The sequence below is a fragment of the Cyphellophora europaea genome (assembly GCF_000365145.1).
Source record: "Cyphellophora europaea CBS 101466 unplaced genomic scaffold supercont1.3, whole genome shotgun sequence".
NCBI lineage: Eukaryota > Fungi > Ascomycota > Eurotiomycetes > Chaetothyriales > Cyphellophoraceae > Cyphellophora > Cyphellophora europaea.
In genome coordinates, this window is record NW_008481809.1 from 1,205,650 (window position 1) to 1,228,221 (window position 22,572).

General features: G+C 53.7%; 11 protein-coding genes across 11 annotated transcripts; 5 read left to right on the forward strand and 6 right to left on the reverse strand.

Moving 5' to 3' along the window:
* Positions 1–239: 239 nt before the first annotated feature.
* HMPREF1541_03342 (uncharacterized protein) lies at positions 240–2,238 on the forward strand (the record flags this gene model as incomplete). Its single annotated transcript, XM_008717694.1, has 7 exons — positions 240–797; positions 844–926; positions 974–1,218; positions 1,319–1,439; positions 1,500–1,555; positions 1,661–2,007; positions 2,056–2,238. The coding sequence occupies 7 exons, from the start codon at positions 240–242 to the stop codon at positions 2,236–2,238; spliced, it is 1,593 nt and encodes a 530-aa protein (XP_008715916.1).
* Positions 2,239–2,690: 452 nt separating this feature from the next.
* HMPREF1541_03343 (uncharacterized protein) lies at positions 2,691–4,185 on the reverse strand (the record flags this gene model as incomplete). The annotated part of the gene is made up of 2 exons (XM_008717695.1): positions 2,691–3,072; positions 3,119–4,185. The coding sequence occupies 2 exons, from the start codon at positions 4,183–4,185 to the stop codon at positions 2,691–2,693; spliced, it is 1,449 nt and encodes a 482-aa protein (XP_008715917.1).
* An 813-nt stretch (positions 4,186–4,998) lies between these two features.
* On the reverse strand, positions 4,999–6,534 carry HMPREF1541_03344 (uncharacterized protein; the record flags this gene model as incomplete). The annotated part of the gene is made up of 1 exon (XM_008717696.1): positions 4,999–6,534. The coding sequence occupies one exon, from the start codon at positions 6,532–6,534 to the stop codon at positions 4,999–5,001; it is 1,536 nt and encodes a 511-aa protein (XP_008715918.1).
* An 853-nt stretch (positions 6,535–7,387) lies between these two features.
* Positions 7,388–7,993, forward strand: HMPREF1541_03345 (uncharacterized protein; the record flags this gene model as incomplete). The annotated part of the gene is made up of 1 exon (XM_008717697.1): positions 7,388–7,993. One exon carries the CDS (start codon positions 7,388–7,390, stop codon positions 7,991–7,993), a length of 606 nt encoding a protein of 201 aa, XP_008715919.1.
* Positions 7,994–8,523: 530 nt separating this feature from the next.
* Positions 8,524–10,135, forward strand: HMPREF1541_03346 (uncharacterized protein; the record flags this gene model as incomplete). The annotated part of the gene is made up of 3 exons (XM_008717698.1): positions 8,524–8,717; positions 8,764–10,013; positions 10,059–10,135. 3 exons carry the CDS (start codon positions 8,524–8,526, stop codon positions 10,133–10,135), a joined length of 1,521 nt encoding a protein of 506 aa, XP_008715920.1.
* Positions 10,136–10,565: 430 nt separating this feature from the next.
* On the reverse strand, positions 10,566–11,681 carry HMPREF1541_03347 (uncharacterized protein; the record flags this gene model as incomplete). Its single annotated transcript, XM_008717699.1, has 1 exon — positions 10,566–11,681. One exon carries the CDS (start codon positions 11,679–11,681, stop codon positions 10,566–10,568), a length of 1,116 nt encoding a protein of 371 aa, XP_008715921.1.
* Positions 11,682–12,482: 801 nt separating this feature from the next.
* Positions 12,483–13,445, reverse strand: HMPREF1541_03348 (uncharacterized protein; the record flags this gene model as incomplete). The annotated part of the gene is made up of 1 exon (XM_008717700.1): positions 12,483–13,445. The coding sequence occupies one exon, from the start codon at positions 13,443–13,445 to the stop codon at positions 12,483–12,485; it is 963 nt and encodes a 320-aa protein (XP_008715922.1).
* A 432-nt stretch (positions 13,446–13,877) lies between these two features.
* Positions 13,878–14,672, reverse strand: HMPREF1541_03349 (uncharacterized protein; the record flags this gene model as incomplete). The annotated part of the gene is made up of 1 exon (XM_008717701.1): positions 13,878–14,672. One exon carries the CDS (start codon positions 14,670–14,672, stop codon positions 13,878–13,880), a length of 795 nt encoding a protein of 264 aa, XP_008715923.1.
* Positions 14,673–15,706: 1,034 nt separating this feature from the next.
* On the forward strand, positions 15,707–17,439 carry HMPREF1541_03350 (uncharacterized protein; the record flags this gene model as incomplete). Its single annotated transcript, XM_008717702.1, has 2 exons — positions 15,707–16,868; positions 16,916–17,439. 2 exons carry the CDS (start codon positions 15,707–15,709, stop codon positions 17,437–17,439), a joined length of 1,686 nt encoding a protein of 561 aa, XP_008715924.1.
* Positions 17,440–17,744: 305 nt separating this feature from the next.
* Positions 17,745–18,214, forward strand: HMPREF1541_03351 (uncharacterized protein; the record flags this gene model as incomplete). The annotated part of the gene is made up of 2 exons (XM_008717703.1): positions 17,745–17,952; positions 18,027–18,214. 2 exons carry the CDS (start codon positions 17,745–17,747, stop codon positions 18,212–18,214), a joined length of 396 nt encoding a protein of 131 aa, XP_008715925.1.
* A 1,221-nt stretch (positions 18,215–19,435) lies between these two features.
* HMPREF1541_03352 (chitin synthase 2) lies at positions 19,436–22,310 on the reverse strand (the record flags this gene model as incomplete). The annotated part of the gene is made up of 3 exons (XM_008717704.1): positions 19,436–19,450; positions 19,503–22,237; positions 22,292–22,310. 3 exons carry the CDS (start codon positions 22,308–22,310, stop codon positions 19,436–19,438), a joined length of 2,769 nt encoding a protein of 922 aa, XP_008715926.1.
* Positions 22,311–22,572: the final 262 nt, after the last annotated feature.

The window sequence follows — 22,572 nt, forward strand, 5'->3', positions numbered from 1 at the left end:
ATTTCCGAGGTAATACTTCGGGCTCTCCAGAGTATTACCCACCCCATATGCGGGGATGAAGCGATCTATTGGACATGAATCGACTTCCTGCAGCAGAGCCTCGAGGTTTACTCGACTTTTTTGGAGACTTCCACCTGGCTAAATATGCTTAACGGTGAGCTTGAATGTTTTGAGTCTTTCCACGCTCTGTACCTTGACCAAGGACGTTCGCCATCAATCGTTCTCAACACTTGAACATCATGAGGGACCAAAGCAAGAGAGCCAGATACGTTGTCCCGCGTCCCAGAAACTTGTACAACTTCTTCGTTGCTCTATTTGTCGCCTTTGGATCGCTCTGCTACGGCTATGCCTCCTCAATCTCAGCAGCTCTGATCGGCCAGCCTTCCTGGTACGATTACATGGGTCTCGAGGCTGGCAGTGCTTACAGCCAACGCATTCTCGGCGCCATCAATGGAGTCTATGCTGCCGGTGGCGTCTTTGGCTGTATATTCAACATGTGGAGCTGTGAGGCGTTCGGGCGGAAAAGGAGCATTCAACTCGGCTGCCTCATCAGTATCACAGGAGCCGCTATCATGACAGCAACTGTCAGCATTCCACAGTTCATCGTGTCCCGGTTCATCATGGGGTTCGGCATTGGCATCCTTGTGACACTGGTCCCACTGTATCAATCGGAAGTGTCTCCGGCAGAATCAAGAGGGTTGATGGTCGGCCTTCACGGCGTCTTGATAGGCTTCTCATATTCGCTCACAGGCTTCATCACATATGCGTGCTACTTTGCGCCTTATGGTCAATTCCAGGTCTGTCATTTCTCCAAGCCATCCCCTGCTTTTCTGACATCTATAGTGGCGCTTTCCTCTCAGTGTGCAGCTGATCCCTTGCATTATTCTCTTCGTTGGCAGCTTCTTCCTCCCAGAATCCCCTCGCTGGTAGTTGACCACGTTCCTCCACCTGACCTACTACTAATGGCAACTAGGCTTATTGGAAAGGACCAAACAGACCTCGCTTGGGAAATCACACGAAAACTGCACCGGAACAAGAAAGACCCCGAAGATACATACGCGCATGCAGAGTTCGCGCAGATGATGGCCCAGATCACCTTCGAACGTCAGCACAACGCCGTCGGCACTATTGCACAAGCCCGTCTCGCATTCTCCCAGAAATCGTTTCTCAAGCGGCTTGGGTTGGGATTTCTCGTACAATTCGGCAACCAATGTACAGGTATTTGACCTCAGCTTGTTCTTGCACCTGGTGGCAGACTATGCTTCTAAGCTCCGCCTCTCAACTTGGCACTCTTCAACTGGCACTGACAGTCTTCCAGGCGCTCTTGTCATCAATAACTACAATGCCCAACTATTCGCTGGCCTCGGGATCAGCGGAGGGACTCCGTTGCTATTACTCGGCTTCTTCAATCTTGTAACAGTTCCTGGTAACCTCTTGAAGTGAGTTGGGGCTCTAATAGAAAGCTAGACCTAAGTGCAGAGACTGACTACCTATTTTAGTGGCCTGTTCATCGACCGCTTCGGCCGTAGACGATTTGTCCTCACAGGTTGCCTTGGTAGGTTCTTCCACAGACATCTTCCACGCGACATGCGGTACACTGCCATTCCAAGCATCATCTCAAGCTTGGGTCTTGTAAATTTACTGATGTTGCTCTCGATAGGTATCCTGGTCTGTCTCTCTGGCGAAGCCGCCATGACCGCCGTGTACGTCGAGACAAACAGCGGCAATCGAGTCGGCCTAGGCTTTGGCGTTTTCTTCATATTCCTTTTCGTGACATTCTACAGCAGTTGTCTGGACGCCACGATGTATCTGGTACCGAGCGAAATCTTCCCAATGGTGATCAGGAGCTTCGGCATGAGCTTCAGCATCATGGGCCAATTTGTGGCCACGACGATTCTGCTGGAGGCGGCACCCACAGCGTTCAAAAATATTGGTTGGAAGTTCTGGTTGATTCTCATCATCCTGACCGCCTGTTATGCCGTGCTTGTGTATCTGTACTTACCTGAGGTTGTTCACACCGTATCTCGCATGAAGGCGCTTACTGACACTTGGCAGACGAAAGGTATGACTCTCGAGGATATTTCCGTTGTCTTTGGCGACCCAGTCGAGTTGAGCTTTGAGCAAGCGCTTAGCAAAGAGAGTGCGGCTGGAGCGGGTCGCGACGTGGACGACTACAACTTTGAGGGGGGTGTCAAGGACAAAGATGTGCAGATCGAGAGGGTGGAAGGCACTAAATGATTGTCAACTAGCCCTCATCTATGTGTGCCTCAAGTTCCCTGCAAGCCGATCCACCTCTCCGAGCCCTAGCTGCTTCGCAGCCCAATACTATTCCAAAACACACCTCAAGTCGTCCTTTCATCCAGCGCCGAGAATGACGACTCCGTCACAAATTGCTGTTGAGACCTGACTCAACCACTGCGCAAAGTCTGACTTCGACGAGGGCTCCTACCACCTCGTTTTACAAATATCAAAGGGATCAAAGTTGAATCTAGGTGAGTGACGATGGGTGCTACGGTGGACAAGTCTGGTGAAGCAGTCGACGGCTTCTTGTTCAAGGTCAAGAGCGAAATAGATGATGATGTATCTTATGAAGATGCTTGTCCAGATGTTTAGGCCCTCCTCTCCTGACACCGTTGTAAGCTAAATGTTGCTCAACCATCTCCCTCGCCAGTATTGTCAGCTCGTTCGATTCATTGTGCCTTCTTGCTCTCAATGTGCATCTGTCCATCGAGCCACCACTCCGGCAAATTTCGAAAGCCATAGTCTTTGACGGCCACCTTCTTTGCCGGCGGCCCTAGATACTTGATCGTCTGGATGATCAGTCCGGAGCATTGGAGCAGCCATACAAAACAGTTCAGCGCCCACACGCCCCATGCTGTTTCCGGATTGAAGAACCACGGCATGCCCGGCGCCAGCTTCTGCGCACGATCGACAATGGGTCTCATTTCCGCCTCGTACTCAGCAAAAGCCACTCCCGGATCTTGAGGATGGCGTTTCAAGGCGCCAGCTAGGTTGTAGGCGCCCATGAGTGCCAGCGTAGTGCCCATGCCAGAGAAGGGCGAGGCACAGTAGCTGCATCTGTTAGCCGACTTCGTGGTAGAGATAGGAGCACATTCACCCAGCGTCGCCCAGTAGAACAACCCTGCCCTTACTCCAAGCGTCCATCTTGACTTGGCCGATCATGTCGTAGTAGAAATCCTTCGCTGTCCGCATCTGCGACAGGACCCTCTCACATTCCCAGCCAGCGCCGGTGAAGTATTGCTCCAAAAGATCCTTCTGCGCCTGCAAATCCTCTCTGCCCTTAGCAGCGACTTCTCTCAGCCTCGCATCCTTGTTGTTGACGACATACATGAACACGGTCGTCCGCCCGTTCTCTCGATCCGGTCTCAACATCACGCCCCTTCTGCCGTCAGCATGAAACCACCGCCGCCACTCATCATCGCCCTCGCTCTTTGGCATGCTGAAGAACCCTCCGTACGCACCCAACCTCTTCACGCGCTCCTCCTCACCCTCCTCGCCCCACACCATCCTCCTCGTCAGACTCTGCAGTCCATCTGCCCCAACCACCACATCAAAACAGCTCTCCCTCCCCTCCCCCCTAAACCTAACATACACCTTCCCCTCCCTCTCCTCCAACCTCTCCACCCTCTCGCCAAACACCTCCTCCACCCCCTCTCCTTTCCCCCACCCCTTACTCACATCCCTCAACCTCCCCAAACACAGCTCCGCCAGTCTCCCCCTCAATATCTCCACGTCCGCCGTCGGCGCCCCCGCGCCCGCCCCCGCATCTCCTCCTCCCTCCGGCTCCTTCCCGGCCCCAAAAGCCGCCCACACGCGATCCCGACCATCGACCCACTTGACGCCCTTCTCGCCCGTCGAGGCGGCGCGCACCGCGCCCTCCAACCCCAGTTTGCGGATGATGGTGAGGCCGGCGCCGCGCACGTCGACGTTTTGGCCGTGCGAGATGCGGTGTAAGGGGCGGCGCTCTAGGAGGGTTATCTTAGGAACAGGAGGAGCAGGAGGAGGAGGGGAGGACGTGGAGGAGGAGGACGAGGGGGACTGTTGTAGCAGGAAGGTGGCGAGTGTGGGGCCAGCGATGCCGGAGCCGATGATGAGGATGGAGAGGGGCTCTGTGGGTGCGGAGGGAGTGGGTGACGATGTTGCCGCTGATGTTGAGTGTGACATGGTTGGTTGGGTCGAATTGGGGACTGTGCTGCTGTGATGTTTTCGCGCAACAGAATGTGAGTCAGTCTCGGTCTGTGGTGCTGTGGTCTCTCAGAAGACGGGCAGCTGTCTCTTATATACACCCAACCATACTCCCCCTGTAGCTAATTGAGAGGAGGCACGCCAGCAGCGCAGAACAGGGCACCACTCGTCTCATCACAACGCAACGGAGCTAAAATCGCCCATGGCAAGTCTGGCCACAACTCTCGATGGGGATCCTACGGCTACCTCATTCGCGTGACAAGTATCGAGCGGTGCTCGGCCTCGGCCGCGAAAGCCCAGGTTAAGGCTCCGAACAGCACCTAAATCCATGATGAGAAGAGCGGGTCCCAGCGCTCGACGTGCCGGTACCCAAAGGCTTGTGGCCCGGGGTGGGTGGTGATGATGCTTCTTTTTCAACCTTATCGAATCTACGGTTGCCGGATGTGGTTAGCTTTAGCTTTGAGGCGGCAGGCCAGAGACGTCGGCTGCTTCGGGGGAAAGGGGGGAAGTGACGACATTTTGAGCAGGGGATCTGCAATGTCTGATTTTCGCACTGGTTGGAGTGATAAGTGCTGGACTGAAACTGCTTGGTCTGCGGTGAGCAGGAAGTTTTTAGTCTATCAGACCATGTTACTCGGCCTCTGGCTTGTACGTGACGTCGAGTAGCTGCCTCTGCCAAGTGAAGGCAGGCAGTGAAAACTTGGCGGGGGGAGCCAGCCTCAGCAAAGCGAATGAAGTACTATTATGGGATCTAATTTTCTTCTATGCTGATATAGTATTTATCTACTGGGCTCACACCAGATACCTGAAACCCCTTTGCAGCTTCTGCCCTTCTTCGACCGTGACACCCTCGGTCGCAGCCGTCTCTGCTGCGACATCGCCTCTGGTGTCCCATGCCCGCTCGCCTGCTTCAATCTTCTTGTTCAGATCAACCAAGATCATTCTGAAGATCCAAATCCCAATGATCGTCACCCCAAACATCGCCGTCACAATGCCATAGCTCTTCCTAAAGCCATTCTCGGGCAGATCCCACACGTACGATCCTGCAATGTTGCCAAGTTGCGAAAATGCGTTCACCAAGGCGATGGCCACTGCCCTCTTTGCTGGGGGCCGAGGGAAGGACGAAGATATCCACGAGTAGAAGACGATGAAGCCCGCATACGCTGAGGCCTGCAGGAAGAGCGCCACATAGCGCGCCGCGACGTTAAGGGTCGACATGGAGATGATGAAGCCGACGAGGCCGCCAGCAATAGGTAGGACCATGTGCCAGAATTTCTCTTGAGTGCGATCCGTGTGCCAGGCGTTGATAAGTGACACAATGCAAGAGAATGCCCATGGTGGAGAGCTCATGAGCAGGGTCGGGATGTAGGAGAAGCCGAGCGTCTCCGTCAAGGTAGGGAAGAACGCATTGAAGGACAACCCTACTACATACGATGTGAAAGTCAGCATCATAACGTAGATCTTCCAATCCTTGAGGCACATGTACAATCCATCCAAGGGGCCCATTTCATCGGAGTCCTTATCGGCTTCGCCCACATCCTCGGTCATGCGCAACACTGCTACTTCGCGTTCTTCGGCTGTGAATCCCCGGGTGTTGTGCGGCAGATCTGGCAATATGAAGGCCGCCATAATGGCGATGAACATGGTGACTGCGCCTTCGATCCAATACAGCCAGCGCCAGGCACGGTGGCCTAACGTGCCTTCCATGTTGGAGAGAACAGCAGCGCCCACAAGGGCGGAGAAGGCATTGCTGATTAGGTTGCCGCAGAAGAGGATGGCGTTACGCGTTGTGAGCTCTCGTTTTGTGAACCATTTGGACAAAATGAGTAGAGCTCCAGGCAGAAAGGCCGCCTCGACGAAACCAATGCAGAATCTCACCGCTACCATACCGCCAAAGTTCTGTGTGTTGCCGGAGAGCGTGCTTATCAAGCCCCACAAGAGCATTGCTCCACTGATATACCAAGAAGGTCGGGATATCCTATTGATGAGCATGTTGGAGGGAACCTGCATTAATATGTAACCGACATAAAGGATCGATAGACAGGTGGCATATTGGGTGTTGTTGATGTTGAGGTCGTCTTGTAGACCGCCCAAGCGTGCTGCAGCGATATTGTTGCGATCGAGGTAGTTCATGATATAGATCAGAACGAAGATGGAACAGCGAGCGTCTAGTTTGCGTTTGAGAGATTTCTCGACCTGCTTCCTGCGTTCGGGGTCCATAGTGATGATACGTTCGCCAGTATTGCTTCGGGCATTGTCATCGTGAGAAGTGACCTCCTCGAGGTCACCGTGTCGAGCGAGGTTCGACTTGCTGTCAATTGGGGTCATAGTCTCGTTTTGGCGCTGTGATGGTAGATGGACCGAGTTCAGAGTCCAAGAAGGGCGGAAGCAGCATGTTATAAATCTCTGATGGCCCCGCTCGACATCGTTCAATAGCCGACACCAAAGGTTGGCCGGAGGTAAAGCCATTGCCGTTCATACTTGGCCACGAACACGATCAAGGATAAGATAGTCGGGACAAGGCGAGCCAAGACGTCCCGCTCGCGTGTGATGCAACAGCAGTCTGCAAAAACTTGACCGTGTGGGGTTCGGTGTAGCAACGATCGAATCGCCTCCGCCCTTCAGCCAAGACCCCACGGGAAGGGCATGGTAATGCGGGCTAGGGACACAGTCGACCTGTGGGAAATGCCGCGGATCCTCGCATAATGGCCACGAGACTATCCAAAAGCTAATCGTTGGACGAAACTTGGGGGCACCTCGATCTCCACTCACGAGGATACGTTATCAGAAGTCAATGCTGGGCAAGCGAGACCACGATATGGCTTCCGCTCTGCCGCTCAGGCTTCATGCCTGTTGTTGGTGGCTACGTGATGCAGCAATGCCGCGAAGGGAAAAGACTGGGGCGCTCAAAGCTGGCAGGATTGGCGCCAAGACTTTTTCGTGAAGGTAATCACGTCGTCGTTCTTTTCGCTTCTCCTCCGTTCGTTCCCTAACACCACACCCGCGTCAGTAAGCAAAGACGATACAACTCAGCTGTCGGCCACGAACTTGTTCATGTCCCGTCTGTCGGAAGATGCGGCTGACTTGGCCCCAACGTGAAAACTTTGACTCTGCCTCATCAACTTGGTCGAGCGAGAAGCAAACCAAGGAGCGATAGCGTAACTGTATCGCTTCCGGACCTATGCCACTGTCAGTGTCACCACCGATATCACCAAAAACTATCAGGCACCCCAAACGTTCTCGCCAGTCTTCGAAATGCGAACTGTCGGTAGAGGAATTGAATCAAGACGATATTGGATATGATGGAGATGTCGAAGTCATCCGACCAGAACAGTACGAGGAGCCATCTTCCGAGTCAGATGATGACAAGCCAGCACCACATCTCATTCCAGACGTTGATGAGGAAATAACTCGTGGTATGCGGCAATTGGGATGGCGGCAGTCTTCATCAAAACTGCAGACTAACGGTCTCGGCGGACCACAAGGTCACAACTCAGATGGCTTGCAATCCAGTCCGCTCAATCAACATGGGAAGCGAGGTGAAGTCGATGTGGCAGACTTCGGCGACGTGCAGAGCCGAGCACCACCTGCTAAGCGCCGGAAGAAGCGAGGGTCGCAGTCAAGTATCGCCCATCGTTTGATGAGAGGCAAACCCCACCAGCAGCAGACCGACAGCTCTGATAAGACTGAAGGCCAGCGTACACCTCTGGTGGACACATCAACAGGCTCAACAGGATTCTCAGAAGGGCCACCAGAAGCTTGCAATGACGAGATGGTTCTTGACTGAAAATGTCTCACTCGGGCCTGCAGCAGTGGCACATGATATCTTAACTTGACGACAACAGCTATGTAATTACGGCTGCAGCGCAGGGGCTCAAGGATTTCATTGGATACCCTCCATCGGTCAGACCCTGGAAAATGAGGGTCGAGTTATGATTGGCCTTGGAGGTTCGCTGGAGTCGGCACGTTCGGTTGTTTGCTCAACTGAATCTCTGGACACTGGCATCAATGTGCCTTGTTCTCTGATTCATACATCAAACATATCTGTACCGGTTGATAATAACTAATTCTCAAACGGCACACTCCGGATTTTGGTTCCCCCGCATTCTGCCTGGCAAGAACGGGTTTAGCGTTGCTGCTTTTTGTAGCTTGTTCCTGAAGCTAAAAACTCGGGGCGATTCCCACGCGACCCCGTAATTGCGTCATTGAGGCAAGCCGCTCGATCAGACCTGCAGCGGCAGCTCCAACTTCAACTCGACCTCTCCCCTGATCTGCTTTCCATCGGTACCGCCATCAGCTTCTATCAAAGTCGCAATTATGGTCACCCCTAGGCGCTCAGCGCGTGTCGCCGCATCCGACTCTAGCCCAGTCTACACCGATCCGCCCGAGTCTGGCATTGTCAGAAAGCGCAAGAGCGATGCCGCTGGGAGTTCCCCGAGCGCCAAGCGCGGCAGGAAGAGCTCCCAGAAGGGCGATGAGAAACAGCAGAGCATTGAAGACGCCATGGACGTGTATGTCACGCTCTAATCTCGCAGTTGCGACGCTAACTCTGATTAGCGACAAGAAGGAAGACCCTAAGCCAGCTCCCGCTGAGAATGGCGATACCGCTCCTGCTGACAAACCTGACACGGATCAGCCATCTGCCGCACCTCAGGCCACGTCAGAGCAGCAACCAAAGGAAGACGATACGACTCTCCAGCAAAACGCCGCACCTCAAGCCGAGCCTGAGCAGCCAAAACAAGAGAATGCGAATGAGCCAAAGGCGAGTGGTGCACTGCAGCCGGAAGCCAACGAAGAATCTAAGCCAGGTGACAAACAGGCGGATCATCAGTCTGAGAAACAGTCAGAGCCGCATACCAACCTGGAGCCTGCGCAGGACAAGTCACAAGAAGCTGCTACAGCTCAAGAGCAGTCAAAGCCTATCGAATCGCAGCCTGCAGCCGACTCAAAGCCTAGCGATGAATCTGCCAACAAGCCTAAGCCTGAGCCCGCGGCGCAAGCTACCACTAATGGTGACGCGGTCGAACCCGAGGCCCGCAATGACGAGGTCCCTTCGGCTATCCTCGAGAAAGGCATTGTCTACTTCTTCTTCCGTGCTCGCGTCAACATTTCCGAGCCGCAGGACGTCAACGACATCGCCCGCTCCTACATGATTCTGCGACCACTTCCCAAGGGCGCAAAGCTTGGCGACGGTCCTATCGGAGATGAAGGAAACTGCCGCCTAGTCGCCATTCCCAAGAAGGTGTTACCGCTATCTGGCAAAGATCGCTTCATGGTATTCATCGAAGGCGCAAAGAAGTCCTTCAAGGACCTGAAGGAATCTTTTCTGTCTGCCAGCGACTATGCAACCAAAACTGCCGGAACGAGCCATTCCCCTCCTGCCACGCCTGTCGCTGAGGGCGTGTATGCCATCACTACCACTGGCCGCGAGAGTCATTTTGCTTACATGACGACCATCCCGTCCTCTCTCGGCGAGGTGCAGAAGGATGTCGGCATCAAAGAGCAAGGCTCCTTTGTCATCTCCGCCAAGAACCCCAAAGCACCAGGCCCGGCCAATGCCTCGCTCGACAAGGATCCCGAATACCCGCAAGAAATCCTGGATGAATTTAACGGCCGCAGGTGGATGCCACTGCAGCCAAAAGTGTTGGACTACGTTAACACTCAATTCCTCCTAATTGGCGAAAGTGGTGGACCTGACAAGGCGCTGGAAGGTTTGCCGCGAGATGAGAAACATGGACTGGACACGCCGAAGGAAGAAGTAGAAAAGCTAGAGGGTGAAGATGAAATCCGCGTTAAGCATCTGAAGGGTGAGTGCCTCTACCAGGCTACGGAACAAGCTGACCATACAACAGGCGATGATGCCGTCTTCGCTGATTTGGGAACCAGCAAAAAGGAGTACCCGGCCATACTGACAACTTGGGAATCTTAGACTCAAGTCGTCGCTGCTATTGGGGGGCAATTGTTTTAATGCTTTATGGCTTACGGTACATGAAAACGTATGGACGGGCTGGAAGGGAAGCTCCCGTGGAAAATGTGGGCGTAGCAACCCGTGTGCGCGAAAAGGGAGGCAACTTCGTAGGATGACATGCTTGTTGCTTGACCTTTCTTGAGAGACGGTGTTATGGCCACCCGTATAGTGTGTCGTACCATGGTCTATGCTGCGGCGAAAAATAAAAGCTTTGTGCCTTGTTCGCTCTTCTATGACGCTGCAAAACGAGTTAGGTGTCGTTGTCGTATCGTGGCCAGCCAGGGCTATGCTTAACCCACGTCCTTTCCATTCTCCCAGTACATCCCATCTCCCGCCCTCGTACCATGGTTGTCCCCACCCGAAGCCACGTCCTTTAGCTCCAACGCCTCCCTCACCTCTTCACAGCGGGCCCCTCCCCCTCCTCTTCGTCACCCTCCTCATCACCACCATCGCCGTCATCCAACCTCCCCAAAACCTCCCCCTTCCCACTCCTCACCTCCCCCTCCCCCTCCCCATCAAACCAATACATCACCTCTCCATCCCACTCCTCCACACTCCGCGCCCCACTCCCCAGAAACCCGACCAACTCATGACAGAACAGCTGCGCGTTCTCCCGCCCCAGATACTCGCCCAGCAGCTCGACCGCCTGGCCCGCGGAGCCTTTCAGGTCGATGCGCTGCAGGACCGCCAACGTGAAGGGGAGGAGATGCGCGGCTGTGGTGCGGCGTTGTGGGGGGCGGGTGTATTCCCCTCCGTCGTTGTGAGATCGCGGGGTAACTCCTAGTCCCGTGGGGAGGGTGGGGGTGGTTGTGAAGGAAGAAGGGTGGGAAGGTTCGGGTGAGGTCGGGTGCAGGAAGGGGAAGAGCAGGAGTTCGCGCCGGATCCAGATCGTGGCTAGGCGGTGCAGGCGCTGGGCGTCAGGTGCCGAGGGGCCGAAGGATGCGGGCGTGATGTTGGGGCGTATGGGACGTTTGCGCGCGCCAGACCGAGTAATGCCGCGGCCCCGGTAGAGGCTTGGGATGCGGCGGGCGTAGAGCTGGCGGCGGAAGGCGAGGGTGAGCTCGGTGGCGGTGGGGGGCTTGGCGGGGCCGGAGCTTCGTGGGTGGAAGAGTGTGGGTGGGTGGAAGCGACGGCGGGGTGGAGGGCGTCGTTGTGGTAAGGGCTGCGAGGGTGGGAGGGTGATCGTCTCGGCTTCGCTTCCGTCATGATGGATGGTGAGGCACTGGACGGAGGTCTTGCAGAGCGGGCATGTTTGGGAGTGGCTGAACCACGTGCCCAGGCAGGAGTAGTGGAATTGGCTGTGCTGACATGGCAGGGCCGTTGCTACCTTGGCTGTGTCGCCATTGCTGGTGGTGAGCCTGGCCGCTGAGTGATCTTGATCTGCAGGCGAGGCAACGCTGAGAAGATCCAAGCAGATGACGCAGATCTCAGGCGACTGAATCTCGATAGCTGAGGGGTGCGACGACGTGGATACTGGAGGACGAGATGGCGGCGGTGTCAGGTCCATGCGTCGTGTTACGGATGTCGTAGCATGACAGAGGAGTGAAGAGAAGATAGATGCAGAATCAGCCGCCTTAAAAAAGGCGTCGGGGTTGAGTGGCGATGTCAGTGGGCCAATGGGAGGGCAGCAGTCACTGCCTGTCACTTGGCATCAAGCATTCAGGATTGACGACAGCACTCCTCTACGATCCTTGGTCTTCCGCGGTCTCTACGGGCTATTCGACATCGTATCACGCAAAAGCCAGGGTCTTACTGAGACTGAACATGCCTTTCTGTAATCGACTTTTCAGGAGTCTGTGTAGGAACGCTGATATTATCCTTGCTGATATGCTGCTACGGTACATCAAACAGAATCACAGAGCCCGAGCCGAAGCGTAGGATGGTCTCTACCTGTTGGAAACTGTGCTGTCTTCATAGTAGAGGAAGCTCCAGGTTTCAGGCACAGACCTTGAGCGGAGAGTCGAACTGCCCTGAAGGAGATTAGGGAAGCGTACCAGGCAGTAGGTCTGTCGGCATTGATCATTTGAGTTATCATTGATATACACATTGGCACCCTTCGAGGCTATTCGCTTCAATGAGTCCCTGGTCACGCTCAAATACACTGGATCGCGTCGTCCTACTTGCATTGCGCGACATCAACGTCCCAGTTTATGTCGAGAAAAAAATAGCCGAATTCCCCTGAACCGGGAATGAATCACTTTTGTTTGCTACAGCCCTCGAGCAGGCTGACCCGAAACTGGTCTCATGCCGGCAGAATCGACAGGGTCTTGAAGAGAAAATAAAGACGAGACAGTATGGTGACCGCACTTCAGCGCATCCAATCAATGTCTAAATCAGCCTTGTATTCGCCATCTTCGCCAATTGAGCTCAGTACGCTGTCCTCATGGGTCCAGGTCATTGGCGTACTTATGCTCTCACGAGATGCATGGCCTGTACCATTGCTTCGGATGCTGGCTGCTTTGCTGAGAGTGTCTTTACCGCCATGTTGCTGCCACCAGCGGGAAGCCTCCTGCAACACCTTCGATTCCCATTCTAACACAGGTCCAATCACCTCGACATCGCGCTGACCGGCACGGAGAACCGTTCTGCAGGGCAAAGACATTGTAAGGTTCTCATCATTATTGTCACCGGTCAGGTCTTTTAACTTGCTCTCGCTAGCGGCGTAGATGACTCGGCCAATTCCAGACCAGTAGATAGTACCAGCACACATAGCACAAGGCTCCCATGTGCTGACCAAAGTGCAAGAAGCCAAGTAGCTAGAGGGAAAGTGATCTGAGGCCAATCGGGCCAGCTCAGATTCGGCGTGGCGAATATGAGAAATTGAGAAGTGGCTCAACAAGGTGGTGGAGTTGTCGGGCCCGAGTAGCAAGGCTGTAAACGGTCTCTTGTCATGTTGAGTAGATGCTGCGTTCTGCAAGGTCAAAGCGGAAGACAGGGCAGACGAAATTTGATCGGGTGTAATGGCTGTTAGGTTGGACTGCTTGATTTTTGGCAAGTCAGGTGGGTGACTCGCTAATGGAGTTGCTGGCGGCTGTGGAATGTTGGAGACAGACGAAGGTGCCGTGGATGCAGGCGTGCCACTTACGCTGCGTGGCTGTGTGTTGGGAGTTTGCGGTGCATTTTGCGTGTGTATTGGTGAGGAGATGCTGGCAGGCGAGATTGATCGGTTCGCAGGTTTTCGGGGGATGGAGGTTGTCGGTGAACTAACAGATCGGGCTTTGTCTTGAGCTCCGATTGCCTTGAGATATGATTGATAGTGGCTAGAACCCATCTTAACGTCTTCTCGCTAGTGGTGTGGTCGGCTCGGCTCGGTAGGGCGTTGTCGCGTGCGTTCGTGGATGAAGAGGGGTTTGAGGCCGTGTGCTGATTGACGTCAAGGGATTGGTATGGCGTTTTCGGTCTGTGGAAGCTCTGATAAAGCCAAAGAAGTTGTCGAATGATAGCTACCGGTAGAGTGAAGCTTGAGAAAACCGCCTGCATATGGCAGAGTGCAGGCGCAGGTACGGCTTGGAAAAAGCGGGAGCGAAGTTGGGGCTTGTTTCAGGCTTGAACCGGCGGCTCCCCGCTCGCGCTTAGCCCGGAAAATTCAGGCAGCTGCAGCCGAAAGAAAAGTCTGGAAGCCGCGTAGGAACTGCCAAGGCAGTGCCACGCAGGATCAATCTGCGCCAGCCTTGTATTTCTTTGGCTAGAGACCGTCCTGACATTAGAAGACGAGTAGCGTTGCTCCATGGCTATCGTCCAGTCTGGTTTTGATGCTGTCTTGTCCGAGAAACTCGATCAATTGTTTGAATATTTCTGCCATGTCGGTGAGCATCCTTCGCTTCTCATCTTGGTACGAGGCATCGATGACGACGGCAACAAGAGATGAGGTTTTGAGTGCGCCGTGATTGACGAGATCTCTGAATCGTGCTGGCGTACTCACCACTATGCCGGTCTTCGTTTTGGACAAGTAGTCGATGTTTTCCTTCAGCTTCTGATGTTTGGCGATGAGTTTTCCCACTTTCGAGGTAGCAGTAGTGTATTCTCGGAGCTCTCGCACAACGTCTGCAACTCGAATGCCAGATGGCGAGATGATCAGGGCTTTGGGGGTGCCGTCGGCGTCGACGGTTGTCAAGGCATCTCTGCCACCTTCCACGAACTTGTCCAGATAAGCGGGCAGGTTCTCTGCAATATGCGGCTGGTCAAACTCGGTTGTATCCAAAATCCAATCTCTGGCGATCCCAATGTCTTGTTGTTCAATGATGGTAGTGTCACCATAATGTTTCGCCACTTTCTGTGCAAAGAAGTCTGCCAGGAGTGCTGGATCTCTCTTTGCGATGGATTCGTCATGGCTGACAGACCGGTGCTGAGCAGGCTCTCCTTGATGCGGCGTTTTGGTCCTTGCTTCCGGCTTCTCAGACACCTTTTGAGCCTTCGCTGGTGGCTCCTCAGAATCATCTTCCGCCTTACGTTTCTGCGATTTTCCTTGCTTCCGCGCGGCTTTCTTCGTGCGTGACATTTTGTTCAGTGCACACAGTCAAGTCAATTTGGTCAGATCTGGTTCACATGCACATAGATAAAATCGTTGACGCTTCGACCAAGAACAAAAGTCGACCGGGATTAGCTGGACCTAAGTCCGGAACGTGCTTACTTGGCGGAAGATATGGTGGGAATTCAGTAGATGATGAAATGCCCCCACAGCTACCATGGACACAGGGTTATCTATTTTATCCTCTGGAGACCTCCAGAGGTGCTATATGTCGGTGGAGCTGGTCGCAGCGGCTGTTCTGGCTACCAGGTATTACCGGCCCCCTATCTCTCGAAAAATCTCAATGACTCGCTTGCAGCTGGAGATGTCGATGTGCCGTCTGATCATGCAAAGCGGGGCATCGCAGGTTCGAAGTGAATTGTGAAAGCAGTGAAAGACATTCCGGCCCTTTGGATTCTTGCCAATCACTTTCAATTCAGGGAATGGTTCAGCACTACCACAGCATTCGAAAAAGCGACTCCGCTTTATAGTCGATAGAGTATGGACCGGGCCCATTTACACTTTCAGTCATGGAGGAGCCGACATTTATGATCTCTTCCAGCATTTTCGGTGACCATGAAGCTCTGTGTCTCCCATAAAGCTCTACTCCAGCAGACAATTGTGGCTTGGGAATGCATTCACTGCCTGAGAATTCTTGGCAACAGCATTCTACTGCCTGACTCCACTACTCTTCAGTCTAACGCAAATTAGTTAGGGCACCGTTGATAACACCCGACACATCACGGACTTTCTTTCTTCATCATAGAACGTATGGGCATGTCTTTACTCTGAACTGCCCATCTTCATCTCCTTGAGTGCTAGATGAAACATCTCTTCAACATTTGTGAAGTCCATACGCGCCGATAAGCGCAAATTGCCATACACCCAAGCCGCATCATCCGACCCAACGTCAACTCTAAAACACGTGCAGAATCAGCATGCCCTCACCGCGGGCACGTAAAAGTGCAGTCCCTTTCTCAAATGACGACCCACTGGAGGACCCATCATGGGGTACTCGAAAAGAAATGCGCGAAAAAGAGGTTTTCTTTCTACGGCACAAGCTGCAGAGGGGATTTTTGATGCCAAATCATCCGCCCAAACTCGAGGACATGTCCGAGATGTCCCGCTGCCTGGAGCGGCTCGAGGACTACCGTGATCTAGATGCCGCCATCATCCACACTACCAAGGTTCACAAAGTTCTCAAGGGCTTATTGAAGCTTGACTGGATCCCCAAAGATGAGGAATTCGATATCTCCTCCCGATCTAAATCCCTTTTAGACCGATGGAAGCAGCGCCAGAACGGCCCTGTCGACATTGGGGATCATGACAACGCCGAAGACACGACTGCAGCGGACACAACGACGGAGCGAGCCATCGATGCACCACAAGAACAGCCTGCTCCTATAGCTGAGCCTGAGCGCGCCGGCCGTCGGAGATTCTGGCAGACTCTTAGAGATATTGTTGACTCGGAGAGTGAATCTTCGTCGGATGACGAGGCAGAGAAAACGCCGAACAAGCCCACCAAAACATCCGCTTCTGGCGGGCCAAGAAGAGGCACGAGGAGTGCTGGCAAGTCTGTCGATCGTCCGAGTCGGATTGTTAGTTTCAAGTCGGATCGACTTCGACAATCGCTGCCACTACCAGCGCGCCCACGTCTAAGCACTGACCATGGCTCGCCCAGTCGCGACTTCGAGCCTCCTGCTGGAGAAGAGTTCACACTACCTGAGGATCTCCCCTCTCACCTCAGAGAGTTACTCGAAAACGACAGCCTCTTACAGAAAGAGAAGAACGATATCTACCTCGACAAGCAAGGTGTAGAGCACTCGCCCAAAGTACCATACCTTCCTTTCGTATACACACTCACGAGAACTGGTGAGCGATTAACAGTAAGATTTTACCGCTGTTTCAGCACGCCAACTCGGCAGCTGGGCGTCTGCGTTGCCGTCGGAGCCTCCTTTCCGGAACCCACAATCCTTGGACGCTCGCCTGGCAAGGCCAAAAATTACTTCAGACCATGGCATGGTAGCGTGAAGGCCTTCGCGGATGAGACCTGGGAGGTTTGGAAGCGGCTTGATGGACCGAAGAAGCGCCGCAAGCGAAGAAAGCCGGTGGTTGGAGCAAGGAAGAGGGCAAGGGTGACGGACAAGGAGGACTCGCTTGCTGACACCATGGATAAAGTCCAACGAGGTAACAAGATCTTCTCCCGGAGCCGCGGTGGTACTAACATCCTACAGAAGACTCGATCATGCTATCTGAGGAGGAGTCGCTTGACGATTCACAACTTAGGAACCATGCGGAACCCCTTGGTCAGAATCAGCATCAGGCCAGCAGCGATGATACTGGGAGTCTCGTAGAAGTACAACAAACTTCATCCAGCTTTCCGAGGGTCAAGGCTGAAGCGATCTACCCTTCACCTGCCGGTAGCCGCTTGGCGCAGTTCACACCCCAGCACGGCGAAGATGTAAAAGGACTGGAGGTTGATTTCATCGACGAAACGGATACCACGGTGCGGCGAAGGGCGTGGAGTGAATGCAATTCCAGCAGGAAGCTGTTCACCCAGGCTGTGGTTGCTCGCTTGTTGCAGTCTGGCAGAGATGTTGCGGCTCTGAGCGTGAGAATAGCAGATCTCGAGATTCCCCTCATGATGGGAGACGAGCTGGATTTCCAGGAGGTCGAGGATGCAGTTGCCCATCAAGTGACGCTGGCCCAGCAGTCTCCGTCGGATGCTGTCGGGAAAATCGAAGTACGTCTGCTCTAGGATTGCCAAGGAATGTAAGGGGCCGTGGCGGTACGGCCGTAGGCACTACGAATTATCCCTTTCACCAATGATGCCGCACCGTTCCAGATCCCCCAACACTACTATACGTCGGGGATGTCATTCACCTCGGACATAGCATAATGGTTAATTATTCAGCGTCCTTTTGCTAGCGTTCTTTTGCTACACACGTCGAACCACCCACGACTATGCCACGATAGCACTGCGCCCACCTTTATAGCAAAGAAGCGCCGCCCTCGTACTGCACATCCCAACCATCTGAAACCACACCATCCCACCGCTTCACCATGGCCGACCTCCCAACCATCGGAAGCTACCTCTTCAAGACCGCCGCACTCCTCAACGCCATCTCCGTCCCAGGCCACATCATATACGGCTGGAAGCATCTCGACCCCGTCTTACACAGCACCCTCACCCACACATCCGAGCACCGCGTGGCGGACGCCTGTGCGAATGTCGGCTGGGATCACATGACCGTCGGAATCCTTACAGCAGGTAAAAAGCCCAATTTATGTCTCCTCCTTTCCCCTCAAGAGAGCAGTCGGTCAAGGCTGACGCGCAGACCCCAGCCATTTTGAACTACCGTTGGAGCATGACGCGCGGACCGCAGCAGACGGACGAGAAGATCATCTTCTGGTCTCTGCTCGTCGGTGGCTGGTACGTCGGCCGGCGGTTCTGGTCCTTGCGCGAGTATCGGCCGTTGGGCTGTTTGTGGGTGGCGCCCGTGGCGGGACTTATTGGCTGGAGCCTCGTGTGATGCAGAAGATGTTGTTGATTACCGCCCACTTTCCCGATTCGGAGATGTATGAGACACATCCTCTCTGTGTCGGGGTCGATTAGCGACTTCCGCTGCTGCTGCTGCTGCTGCTACTTACAAGGCAGCTAATAAGCCTTCTGGGCGAGCATGGGTGGAGTGGGGCTCCTTAAAGCGCGAGGCTTCATGGCCATCGATAAAGCTTGTCGCGACTGTACAACACATAATGCAAGTTCTCTTCTTTCACTCAACTCCATCTATTCCTTTTTTGTCGAGCTTTGACGTCTGCGTTGCGCGACTTCCGGGTTTCCCCCCGACATTCATTGGGCAAGCACAGGCTTGCACCGATATTGGAAAGGTTTCTAATACCTTAATCGGCTGTGGTAACATGTGTCCACCACTGCTGAACCTCGAATCCCTATCTGCTGTTTCCTAACCGCCGATCGTCCTTGCATCATCCAAGATCCAGTGCCCTTCAACCTCCACCACCACCCATTGCCCAACACCTACCAATTCTCTGCCCACAACCTTTAGGAACTCGCCCACGCCGCTATGCCCCGCACCAAAACCATGCGCCTGAAACGTCTGCCTAAACCCCATCACTCCTACCCGTGATGCTCAGATGAAGAATCCCTCACGCCCGAAAAAGTTCAGCCGGAAAACGACAAAGTCTCTGATAGAGATGACAGTAGTTTTTCAGTGGTCCAGCCCACTTCCAGTAAGGTCGGGGATGATGAAATAGTTGGCGGTGGTGCTTGCTTTACACAGTCCCGGTTGCAACGAGACGATCCTCATAGCGCTCAGGGGAAGGAGCCTCGTCACGTGACGCACCGTTTGCCAGAATCTTTCCTATAGATCAAGATGCCATGAGCGAGAGGAAACACTCAAGTGCTTATCGGCGCCGGCATTTACTCCCAACGCGATATCGTAGCAGTTGCATTATAGGCTCAGAAGCTAGGTAATTCCCCATCCAATAAGTTGGATCCATCCATTCCGATTCCTGGTCCTCGGTCTGTGCCTTCGTGGCCCAGTCTGTATGTAAATACGGTGATCATGGCAAGAGTCCCATCACCAATGGCCCATGTTGCGACGCCTACCGCCAGATGTGACAACGCTTTATCTGTCACATTTGAAGTTCCTTGAAGGTGAACGCCCAGAACGCCTGTGCTTACTCTTTGCAGATTCCATGACGGCATCAACGTGAAAAGGATCGAACTTGAATGCTCAGACGCCTCGGAACTAGAGAGTTTGTTAGCCCGGATCTTATAACGGAATGCGGGAGGAGACTTACCATCCTCTTCACCAAGAACCACATCGCCCCCGCGAATCTAAAGAGGGAAAGACCAGCGACGGACCACAGAATCACAGCCAGGTAGATGGTTGCGTTCGTTTCGGAGCCTCCTTCTTCGGTATTGATCCTGTCAAAGCCCGACACATTAAGCACGGCAGCACAGAGGATGAAGTTGCTGATCATCCAGATGACGACGACATTACTCCTGAACGATTTGTAGTAGTCCTCTTGCTTCTCTGCTGCCGACTGAATCTTGACCTCTTTCTCCGGCTTCGTTGCGAATCTGAGGAGCTCGGCCTCATACTGCGCGTTCAGATCGCCGTCATCTTGCGGAATCATCACTTCGACGTTGCCATCTGGCTTCATCTGGACCGTAGGCAGTTTCTCGGCCTTGTCGTCGCCTTTGGTGCCCCAGGAGATATCGTGCGTGTTACAGAAGGCGTAAATGTTAAGGACGTTGATGTAGGTTGGTGTCAGCACAATGTACTGAAGAAAGCAGGTGAACATGTGCCACGGATCTAAGAAAAGACACGATGACACAAACCATAGCACATAGGTGCTACCGAGGGAGACGATCAGGCTGAAAAAAGTCCTGTTGTTGAAGATGGAGGAGAACGTGAAGGAATTTTCCTGGGTCTCTGCTCGGATCGCCTCAACAGTCACGTAGACGGCGGCGAAAGTGAGCCAGACCATGAGAATAGACCAAAAGATAACCATGGCCAGATAGGATTTCTTTGACCCTTGCGGCCTGTTACCCATAGATAGGATAAAGCAGTAGAGGAGTGTGCCAAGGTAGACGAATTCGAACACTATACCGAGAACCGTGCCAGCTGTGCCCAGAGGTCCAGGACTACCGAGGGAGGTCGTGAGAAGCTTGAAAACCAGGAAAAAATTGCCAATAGCGAACCAGGCGAAGAGCATGTTGATGGTTTGATAGATGAACTCAATGATCAGCATGAACTTCCGCATGGCGCTGTGGCTGCTTCGGAAGAGCTGGTGGACATGAGCTATGGCGTAGACGGCAGCGAAAAAAGAACCGTTCAGCCATCTTCGCCGCTGCAAAACGAACTCGGCGATTCGATTGGGGACGTCGGTCTCGCCGTTGGCAGACTTGACATATTGCAGAATCCAGCGACAATTGCGCTTGCTGACGAGCTCGAAACAGAGAATTCGATCTTCGGCAAGATACATATTCGCGGTGAAGACACCAGCATCTGCGTGCATCGACTCGCCTTTGAAGTACTTCTCGAGCGGCCCTTCCCCATTCTTGTCGTTCTGCAATGCCACATAGCGATAAGCAGAGAAGGCACCAGGAAGGACAGAGATGAAACCAAATGCAGACTCCATGGGTTTGTCGAGAATGTTAGACATCTTGTACTCGAAGTTCTGAGTGGCCACCAGGGGGTTTCGCAGATTCTTGCCGTGCTCCAACATGACTTTGATTTCACCAGCAGCGCCACCACACATGGGTTCAAGGTCGAATGCCTTCCAGAGCTGATAAATGGAATCTTTGCCAGGCCTCGTACCAGCGTCGAGCAAGACACAGATATTAGGATCCAGCACACGACCAAAGGCAGAGAAGAACCATCTGTGTGAGTTGATTTTCTTCTGGTTCTTCTCCTTGAGGCAGAACAACAGCTGGACCGGCGTGTTGGTTCGTGGTTTCAAAGAGACCTGCTTGCCCTTGAGCTCCAGGCCGACTTGAGTAGTATACTCGTAGATATGGGCAGTGACGTCCTTGTCATCGACTCGTTGTTTCGCAATGCCGTCTTGATAAACACCTAGACCTGCGAGAACTGCTCTGGTCCGTGGATTGATCTTAGCGCGACCATCACTGACGATGCAAACGACAACCTTCTTCCACGCGTCCTTGCCCCAAGTCTTGCTGCTCGTTCTTGAACAGAGATACTCGATGTTCTTGAAGACGCCAATCATGGTACGCGCGAACAGGAACTCGTCCTCATTGTACATGGTGACCACAATGAACAGCTCAGTGTGTCGAGGTTGCCGAAACAAGCGCTGTCGTAATGTGAAGCGCCTCTCGAAGAAATCATTGGGGTCGCAAGTGGCTGCTGAATATCTCATATGAGTAAACTCATCTCTTTCGGGCGGTTGCACGTGCGGAACCTGACTCAGTAGCCTCGGTGGCACAGGACAGTCAAGGACGAGATTGCCTTCGAACAACGGAACTTCCTTGACAGTTTTCCATCTCCTGATAGGCGCGGGTGACGGCGTCGGTTGAACATTGGGATCATCGTAGTATTCGCCTTCGAGAGGAGGTTGAGTATGGGGGTCTGGACCGTAGGCGCTATCTGGCTGGAGGATAGGTCTATTATCATCTTCGCCGTAACGATTGTCTGGTGTCGGGTAGGGGTCGAGTGCATAGTCTCCCTGGGGATGGGGAGAGTATGGCTGATTGTAGTAGGCATCGTGGTGCTCTTCCGGATTCAGGGCATAATCTCCTCCTGGAGCGCCATAAGATTGCGGCTGCGGTTGTCCTTGCTGGTACTGTGAATGATGGCCATGTGAGTTTGAGACGTTCTCGACGGAATAGGTCGGCTGGAATGCAAGCCGATCATTCGAGGCGGTAGGCATCTGGAGGTGCAGTTGGGGAGGTTGCTCGTAGACGTCGTCTCGGTCGTAGGCTTGTAATGGACGACCCGGGGAAGGGGTACGACCATCATATTGAGGATTCAGATTGGGCGAGTATGGGTCATTGTCGGCATGGGAGCCTCCTGCGACAGGTTTAGAGGGCGCGCGGAAGGAGCACATTCACAGGGGAGGCTTACCTAGCCGATTGTAGGCCATAACGGCCGATGGGCAGCGTGGATGTGGCCTGTGTCAGTCGAGTGGAATGCAACGATACAGGACTTTTGTCCAAGCTCTGTGATAATGCCTGGAATATTTGGTTGCAAATGAAAGCGACGCCTGCGACAATTGCGACACGGGCAAAGCGTGGGGGGTTGACAGGACCTGGTGATCGAACTTTGTTTACTGGTGGTACAGGGATGGTCGAATGGAGGAACGAGAGACGAAGGTGAGAGAAGTTCTGTAATCACTTGATGAAAGG